Below are 10,174 nucleotides of genomic sequence, written 5' to 3'. Positions count from 1 at the left end.
TTGTAAGCGAAGACAAAGCCATAGAAGAAGAAGAAGAAGAAGAAGAAGAAGAAGAAGAAGAAGTGGGAGAGGAGAGGAGAGGGTAGAGAAGAGCAACATGAGGTGCAGCCTCGGGTGCCGGGCGGGGCTCAGATGTTTATCCCGGTCGACCTCTCTTCCCCCGTGCCCCCCCCCCGTCCCCCGATGCCCCTCTTCGTGGTCTCCGATGTTGCCCCCTTCACCTCCGGTTCTTCTTGCGGAGAAGGAGCGCGCCCTCGGCAATCCGGTGTTGCGGAGCGTTGCATCTACGTTATGCGTGCTCTTGTTGCTCGGATGCGCTCACAGTGGCGTCGCAACCGTCTCCGCTCTCTTCGACCTGGCGAACGGAAATTATGACAGGCTCGACCGGGAACGAAAGCCCCTGGCTTGCTCTCGTGGCGCGATACGTATTAAAAAATATCAGTACAGCCGAAAGCTTAACGACCGAAGAATACGCTTCGATACGCAAAGTATTGTCGAAGTAAATCAACAAATATCAATTTCTGTATTTAGATGCAATATTTTAAAATAATACTTTTTCTTACATATATATAATTTTAGAAACGTGTACTTTTCAAAATTAGAATTAGATCTAATTTTTTCTGTCGTCGCGCGAAACGAACGCTAATTAATACAAGCAAATTGAGGCAATGATATCGCGATCGCATTTTAAGAATACAATTTTCGAATGTTGCAAATTCTCAGGGAAGAAGCTCAGTACGAAAAACTTGGGCGTGACATCGCGGAGAATGAGGTAGGACGGTTCGGTTCGACAACCGTATCGATCGTAATCGAAACGACCGGAAAGAAGATCGGGCAAGCTGAAGGCTTGTGACGAGGCGTCGGACGGTCGGCACTTGCAAAAAATCAACGTTAATCAGACACTTCGTATCGCCTGTACTCAGCTCCCGGTGAGCCGAGCGATCTAGCTCGCAGCAGGTTCTTTGCGGCAAAAAATCGATGAATGAACTTACGCCAGAACGGATGCTTCGCGCTCGAGTTGACCGACGACGATGGTTTTACGAGTGTCCATCACGCATATCTTCATCATTATTTGTTAAAACGCTATACCTTTTTATTATCTCGTTTCATCTATATTAAAGCTTTATGTAAAATATGTAATATGAAATAAAAGAATTTACAAAGAGGGGGGGAAAAAAACACAACTATTAAACACGTTATTATATGTATCCATCCACGATGCTGCGCGCATTCATAAAAAACAGTATCAAAGTAGTGACATAATAAAAATTTTTAATAAAAATAATCGCTTCGCATGGCCGTTAAGCGTCTTGAAGTAAACGAGACATTTTAGATGGTATCTCTAATTATTACTTATAACCGCCTGACTTCTCTTTTCCCATCAAAACCACGTTAAACTTTATCGAATAAATTATATTTCTCGTCGAACAGTAGTCTGATCACATGCATATGTATGAAACATGGTCCGCAATTATCGCTTCGCAATTAACTTCAGCTACCACGAGTTAATCTCTTCTTCCCAGCCACGTGTTTCATTTTGTTTCTTCTTTCATCACTCTCACCGTATTGTATGTCCTCGCGGTATTGATACAATAATACAATTATTCTTCATCGTCGGCAATTTCAACCCTCGCGGACTACAACGACCGTCTGTTCTATCGATCAATGACAACGCCGTCGCATACGAACGCAAACGATTCGAAGCTAATCATCCGCCAACACCATGTACTGTCAGCGGTTGTATCGAGATAAGAGCTCCGGCAAGTTCGAGGTCGAGCTACGATTCTCGATGTATATATATATATATATATACACACACCTTCCTAGAGATTCGTCCGTAGAATGGTTTCATCGAGCACGTATTCTGTTGATGACGCACTTCCGGCCAAGTGAACCCTCGCGGTGGCCCCCGTGATAATTCCGGAGGATCGAGAGAGGAGCGAGAGAGATCCATCCACCGTGACTCCGTGGCCCCGTGACGACCCCGAAGAAATGTTTGCTCTTGTTGCGGTGCTATGCACCGTAGCGACCGGCGGCTGTATGGAAGTATAAGAAGAAGAAGAAGAAGAAGAAGAAGAAGAAGAAGCAGAAGAAGAAGAAAAGGAGATGAAGAGGAGAAGCAGGAAAAGAGTAGAGTGAGGAAGAGGAGAGTGAAGCAAAGAGGATCAAGGAAGAGCAGCGAAAGGAGCAAGAAGTCGACGCGATGATGAGGTGGGGCAAGGCAGGGGGGAGAGAGATGCAGAGAGATGGTGGAGGACGGGTCTTGATCCAACGCCTAGCCTCCGAAGGAGCTCGCTCGGGCGCCCGATGGTAGCGGTTCGCTCATCATTGTAATTACTTCGCGAGGATGTACCAGTATATTGGATCATTATCGACCGCTCCATATCTACCACCTAGCCCATAAGTATAGACTTATGCACCCGGTGTCCGGACGGTGATCTGTGCTCCTACCTACCTACCTCTCTCTCTCTCTCTCTTCCCCTTTCTTCTTTCTCTCGCCCGTACACGCGATGCACGCGCGTGCACATACATGAGAATGCGTGCATGAAGACACGCATCGGAACGAGTAAGAGGGAGGGAAACGCAATGGGGGCACGTATCGGCTAACGACTCGTTCGTACGGCTCTCTGATCAAATAACTGCGGCAACTGGGGTAACTTTCTAAAGGGCCTTCGCTTTCGCCAGCGTCCGTTTTCACGGGGGGGGGGGAGGGGGCGATGACAGTGGCATAAGCAAATGAGCGATGTTGATAAATTTGGTAATATCTCACTTTCCTCTACCAAATTGCCTGTCTGTATGTACGTGTATATGCATGTCCACGTTAAAACTTATACACGTACGTCTATACGCGTTTCCTATACTGATTTTAATTTTAAAAAGTATCTAAAAAAGTAGGAATAGAAACATAGAAGAATTCGAGTATGGAATTTATAAATATAATTTGTGTATCTTTCGGGCAAATGTCGTATTCTTTCGTGCATTTTAAAGAATTTTTGCTTTTCTGTTCACCTTTGAAATGCATATAAAATGAATCAGACATATACAATACATATTCTATTCTGCAATTAATTAATCTTGTTACGTTTCTCACGCAATTAGGTGATACTTCCTTCAAATTCGTTTTTCTTTAAATTCATTTTTACGTTAAATAAAGTTGCAAAAATGCGGATCGTAATTCATTTCGGTTTTTCAGAAATAATATTATATATAAAATCCATAAAATTTTAATGCGGGTAAAATTGTTAGTTACAGGAGGTGCGCATAACAATAATTAAGTATACATACGCTGGCTGCGCACCGGAAGCGACCGGCTATATCGCAGCTGATCGATTAAAGGATATAGTGCGGTAATTATCGTTATGCGGTGATCTATGGGTTCTAAAACATGGACTATAACTGTGTGCTTTTATTGAAAAAAAAAAAAAAGATAAATTTTTTGTCATGCTGAAGTTTATAAGTTAGTACAGATTATTGTCAGATCCAACATTCTAATCCTAGAATAGATAACTATCCATGCGAAAAATGTCGACAATTAATAATTTGTCTTTGAATTTTGTCGAGATCTTTACGGAAGATTAATTTTAAGAAAATTGGTGCTTCTTAATAAATTTGTAAAAAATATAAACTATATATTTGCGTCGATCGTTCATAAAAGGAAAGTCGTTTTCACAACTTCGTTTAGCGTATAGAAGTAAAGGAAAAATAAGGAAACATTAATCGCGAGGAACGTAATGAGATTAGTTAATTGCAGAGAAGAATGTGTATTGTGTGCCGGAAATGCCTGATTATATAATCATTTGATCTATTAATAGATATCACGGCGCAATTATCATTATGCGGTGATTTATTGTCCATAAACTGAGATAGTATCGTGATATTTAGTTACATATATCTCTATTCGAGGACTGAAGAAAATTACTTTATTTGATATACATTCGCAGTTTAATGAAATTATTTCCTACTGTATAAATAAGCAATCGCAAAGCTAAACACCTCACGTACTGAAAATAATTTGGCGTCAGAATCGGTCCTTTGAAATACCGTTGAAATTTGATCGCAAACTCGTCAGTTCATGCAATGTGATCACAAAAGAGGGACTTAATTTTCACTTGAGCGATAACTTAATTTAAGGAACTTAAATTTTCACTTGAGCGATAATCGTCCATCTTGAAGAATGCCTCGACATTTTTTTATCTAAAAACTTTGTTGTAATTTTCTCTCTCTTTCTTTTGGCCTTTTTTTTTATTTAATATTTTGCAGATTTTTTTATTCCTTATAGGGATATCGATGAACCGTAACTTTTTCTCTAGAGCGGAAACTATGGAAAGTAAAAATGTTTATGTATGTACAAATACATGCGCATGTTCGCATAAACACAAAGTCTCATTGATGCGCGTAACAAGACGCTCTCTGACTCGAGCAAAAAGTTCAATAATTTCAAAAAGATATCTCATATTTCGTTCCAACCGATATGCCGATAGATTACTCCGAGTTAAATGCAACGTATGTACACACGGAATAAGATCCTTGTTAGTGTCGTTCATCTATCTGACATCACGAAAAACAGCAGGCGTAGCAGCATTCCCCGGGATATCTGCCAACCCCGCGACCCGGCACGACCGTTAGACCGGAATCCAAATCGAGGATCAGGATTCCGCAGGCCGCCTCGCGTCGGCCAGGATCGATCCGGGACGCGCAACGGGAGCCCGCGCAGAGGAAGGAACGGGAGCGTATCGAAAGATGCAGGCTTCGATAATCCTTCAGGGTAGGTCGGTACGTATCGTGCTCGCCGAGTCTTGCCTATCGAGGTGAGGCGCTCCACACGGAAGGGGCATCCGCGTCTCTCTCTCTCTCTCTGTCTCTCTCTCTCTCTCTCTCTCTCTCTCTCTCTCTCTCTCTCTCTCTCTTCCTCTTGTTCTCGCTTCCCGCTCCTACTTTCTCTCACCATCGTCGTTCTCATTCTCGCCTCCACTCGCTCCCGCAGCCGCGGCCGCGGCCGCGGCCGGCCAGCCGACCTACGTGGAGATGCTCAGGTGTAAAACCGTTGATTGCCAAGGCGCGGTATTTTCTCTTTGTACGGCGATGGTAGCGATGGGCGTGCCGGGCACGACCGAAGGGAGACGGCCAAGGCCTCTCCTCATCGCGCGCTACCGCGATTATGTTTATTATACTTCGGCACACGCGTGTGCGTACGTGCGCGTACTTACACGCGTCCCCCGCCGCGCCGCCGTTTGCTGCGTACGTGGTCGAGCGTCTTTGTCGCGGACGCGCGGTGTGGGGATGCGCAACGTGCAACGTACCGTACTCGGAGTGAATGGCGAATAGCTACCGTAAAGACGCCTTGCCCCCGTCACAGACTTTGTTTAAAGCCTCGCGGAGGCGACGCCACGCCTGATATACGAGAAAGAGAAACAGAGATCGCGCCTGATTGCATGAACTTAGTTTAGAGGATCGCTCGCGCGTAGGATTAACTCTTCGTGCTAACGACCGAGTAGTCGTGTGTGCGGAGGAAGGAGTTTACAAAAGAAACACGTTGAAAGGAGCGTTAACTGTAGCATTAATCAATCATCGCATAAATCAGATAATTTTATATTTTGCTTACGTAATAAGTGTATATATATATGGAGAGAGAGAGACAGAGAGAGAGAGAGAGAGAGAGAGAGAGAGAGAGAGAGAGAGAATTAGAACATACATATTCCTTGCATTGTAGAAAAAAATCTGATATACAGGGTGTCTCTTAAGTAAGGAGCCGCATTAAGGACGTAGAATGGGTCAAGGGGAACAAAAAAGTTTTATACCATTTTGCAATTTTCGCAATAGTTAACAAGATATTAATTACTAAAAATGGCCGAATATTGGTCTTTAATAATTTTTTTCTCAAATACTATCAACTTTACAGAAAAATTGTAAGAGACAAAAATTGTTTATTTTTTTCTCATAAAATTCTGAGAATTTTTTCAGAATTTCTTAATACCGTATTTTCTCATGATAATAAAAATGAGAAAATATAGTATTAAAAAATTGATAAAAAAATCTGAAAAAATTCTCAGAGGTCTATGAGAAGAAAATAAACAATTTTTATCTCTTATAGTTGTCTTTTTGTGAAAATTGATAGTACGAGAAAAAAATTATAAAAGATCATTCGGCTATTTTTAGTAATTAATATCTTGCTAACTATTGCGAAAATAATAAAATGGTATAAGACTTTTTTGTTCCCCTCATTCTACATCCCCAATGCGGCTCCGACCTTAATTAACAGACAACTGTATAGTACGTATATGCTACGTGTTTCTAATTTTATTAAATACAACCGGAAGTAACAGTCGAGCGAACTCGCATGTTACCGATTTGTCAACAATCTAAGAGAAATGAGAACGTTCCAGTGAATATTACTGGAAGTAACACCGGAGTATACTCGAGGCGACTCGCTAATCATCCGGCAGGTTCCCTCGTGGCTCTTCGAGAAGAGATCGATCATCGCGATTCACGACGGCGGTAACGATCTCCAGTGCCGTCATCGGCAGTGACGCTCCAGCGACGCGCCGTCGTCGAAGATGAGAGACTGAGTTAGAATTCTATCGAGATGGAGCCTTGACATTTCATGGCCTGGAATCGACCATCGGCATAATTGATCGGCCTCCACGGCTCCCATTCGACGAATGACTGTTCCATTCTGTCCGGTATGGTTACAACGAACTGCGTTATATGACCTCGCGCCGAATGACGGAACGCGACCGCGTCGACTTCGTAAACTGGATTTCAGTCTTTCGCGGAACGGAAAAGAAGTGGTACCAATTAAATTCGATCATTAGGAGGTCTCGATTGAAAGAGGAAGGCACGAAATTGAAGCGACCGCGGTAAAATTAAAAGTCGAACGTATGCTCGAATTTAATGCATTGCTTGCATTATATTACAATATATCTATCGATCTATAATTTCGATGTATAATGAATGATTGTCGAAAAATAAAGATTGCTGTTGCAATATTTGGAAAAAATTAAATATCTTTCCAATTATTGACATAATTTTGTTATTCAAAATGTACAAAATGTTAAGCAACTAGGAATATCATTCAAAGTGCAAAAATTTTGTTTGGTTTATCTAAAATTAACTTCTATAGCGATGCTTTGTAATATAACTGTAATGTTTCTTTCAATCTGCCGTCTTGAGACTTCAGCAAGCATCGACGTGAATTTGAAGAGTAACGAGAAAAGTACCCGCAATTTTCATGTAAAGTTGACGATACCTATTATTACTACGGGTGCTCCTACAACGCGCGTTCTGGCTAAACGAACGCGCAAATATAAACTCGGCAGCAGATACGACAAACAAATGCCATGGATGCTGCAATTTTCTGTCGTTAACGGCCGGCAGTGTCTTAAACGTACCCGTGTGCAAACGTACCAATAACGGTCGCGCTCGTGCGTACTAAAAATTTTATAGCGTCGCATTTATCGACACGAGAATGGCGTTGGCAAAACCTTGTTTAACAAAATAATGACTACAATTATTCTACTTTACATTTGCCCGTTGTGTAGCGCAAACACGATATCTTCTTGCGAGAGAGGGAGCCGTTTCATCTTAGCAATTTACTACAAGTAATCGTCGATCAAGAAGAGTTATAACTACCGGATTGTCAGCCACTCGCTAGCATTAAAAGTACGTTTTTCAGTTGCGTCGGCGATCAGTACGTTACAAGTAGCCAACGTTTACAGGACCTAATTGCCCATTCGTCATAGCTCGTACTACAAATTTTTCATTCTTTATATTCCTTAAAAGAAAAAAACCAAAAACAAAAAAACTAAACGTTTTACGAAGTCAAGGCTGTCACGCGTAAATCTATTATACAAGGTCAATGTAAAAAGAAACACGCTTACGCAACTAATAAAAAAAAATATAGTTTAAAACAACATGAAATAAACGTCGAACTGTCGCGTCTCTTCACGGGTGAAAACGATCGCGTGCGATTCTGTAATCTTTCTCTCTCTCTCTCTCTCTCTCATTCTCCTAGCATCCTTTTTCTCGCCAATAAAAGAATCATTTAACTCTGATGCGGCGCCCAGGGTGCAACTGTAGCAAAAGTCGCTCGCGTGGTTCGTGTCTCGACTCGTTTAATTTACATAAACACGTACTCATTGATTGCCGGACCAGATTGTCCGGCGTTATTACTTCTACGACCGGTTAACTTCACCGCAGCAGGACCGCGAATAATCGTTAAGCCCTAATCACTTCGCTACGCACGTAGCACCGACCTCGCCCGATAGATATGTCCGATACACGCTCGGTGCGTAGAGTTAACTTGGTCGGCCTCCGCATAATCGCTCGAATCAGTGGGACGATGATTTTCACTTCCGACATTCGAGAAACGACGGTTATTACATTACCTTGCTTACTGCATCAAATGTATGGCTATGTTATCGCAATGAATTATCGTGGAAGAAATAGCAACAACGACAAATAAATTGAGAATTATGCAGACTACTGCGTAACAATATATTTCCTGCACGCGGAAAAAAGTACTCACCGAAATAGTATGAGAAAGAGCCTCCGCCGTCAGAATAGCCGTTTTTCTCGGATCCTAAAAACAGAAAAGGGGAAGGGGGGCGTTATAAGAATACGGAAGAATCTATTTTACATTAAAACTTTGTAACTTTCGCAAATTTTCCATTCTCTCTCACTTGTAACGAGAACATTTTACCTATTTTTCTCCACTTTCCCGCGATATACGATAACTAATCGGTAAATCCTTTTAAAATTTAAAAGGGAGTATGAAAAGGCGCATCGATCGATCGATTGATCGAATACCACGCGCACTGCGAGTGCTAGATAGCAGTCTGGAGCACCACCCACGAAGCTACTACTTAGCATGAACGACCAGCCAGGTACCCAGGAGGTACCTTCCTCCCTATCTGACAAGGTTAACTAATACAGCTTCCACCGATCGCGCGCAGTCTCTTGATTAGAAATACGTCGATAAATCAGAGAAAGGAGAGACCCGCGGGAGAGCCCCACGCGCATCGGAGATAGCTGCAAAGAAGGAAGCTGCAAAGAGAAGAAAAGGACGAAGGAGAGACGTAGAACACGGCATTCCGTGTAATTGTCCCGCTTATATGCCCATAGGGTAAAGAATTCGACGTTGAACATAAGTAAAGACGGTTGAACGGAGCTGAATCAGAGGGATTATTACAGTGGTTGGTGAATAAATCATTGACTAACGTCAATGTTATTTATAAACGCTAGTAAAACGGAAATCAATCATATTTATTAGCTGCATGATATTCTATTTTCATGCAGCTGGTATTAACATAAAATTTTATAGTGTAGTTCCATTTATTACGTATTGGTGTGGCTTTAGCGTGAATTGTATTAATATATATGAAATCATTTATTATATAATCTCTCTCTAATTTACTATAAAATAAACGCACTGAAACCTTTGAATTATCTTATTATTACGATATTTCTTTTCACAGCTGTGTTAGGAGATACGAGTGCTTGTTGCACCCGCGTATCATGTAAGCGCAGTTCGCGCTGCCGTAACGAGATAATTAAATAAATATAATCAAAGATAAACGTGCGCTTCTCAAGTAACCGTTTAATTGGATGTTACGCCTGTCAAAGCACGTTGCTTCCGCACAATGTTGCGCGCTGCTGCATCAAACGAGCAAGAAGGGAGAAATCCAAATATCTGATTTTTCTTACCGTATATATTTTTCAGTGAAAAGAGAAGAGTAAAAAATTAAGATTACGTTGTCGGAAATTTCTTACCTTTGTATCGACTTGGGAGGAAGCCAAAATCCCAGTCAAGGCTGAACATGCTCATCAAGAATATATGTAGTATCACTGTATACCGATATATCGATTCACCTCTATGCGAAGTATAAAATCAATACACACGTCGAAATATCCCAAGATGTTTATAGAAATCAACTCGAACAGTAAGTCACTTAAATGAACACGTGAAATTCTTCAAGCTTGGAAAAATTCCTGTCAAGTCATTCATATCCTCTCTATATACGTATAATACATGTTACATTATTATATAAATATAATAGCTGCATTTCAAATTTCGCTACCAGTACTGAACATTTATAGTGCAAGTAAGATAAATTTTTTTCAGCGCTAACAGTGAATTTTGGAGCACAGCTAATATATAATATATATATACAATGTA

The 10,174-nt window shown here is 41.5% G+C and overlaps 1 protein-coding gene across 1 annotated transcript in view; it reads right to left on the bottom strand.

Moving 5' to 3' along the window:
* LOC108754012 (circadian locomoter output cycles protein kaput-like) overlaps positions 1 to 9,823 on the bottom strand; it is a 126,910-nt gene extending 117,087 nt beyond the window's left edge. The window contains exons 1-2 of the mRNA XM_018496055.1: positions 9,769 to 9,823; positions 8,525 to 8,578 (exon numbers count right to left, since the gene is read on the bottom strand). Coding sequence (XP_018351557.1) covers positions 8,525 to 8,578; positions 9,769 to 9,823 — 109 coding nt within the window. The remainder of the gene's footprint in view (positions 1 to 8,524; positions 8,579 to 9,768) is intronic.
* Positions 9,824 to 10,174: the final 351 nt, after the last annotated feature.

The sequence above is a fragment of the Trachymyrmex septentrionalis genome, unplaced genomic scaffold (genome assembly GCF_001594115.1).
Source record: "Trachymyrmex septentrionalis isolate Tsep2-gDNA-1 unplaced genomic scaffold, Tsep1.0 scaffold100, whole genome shotgun sequence".
Lineage (NCBI taxonomy): Eukaryota > Metazoa > Arthropoda > Insecta > Hymenoptera > Formicidae > Trachymyrmex > Trachymyrmex septentrionalis.
This window is presented reverse-complemented; position numbering and strand designations above follow the sequence as displayed.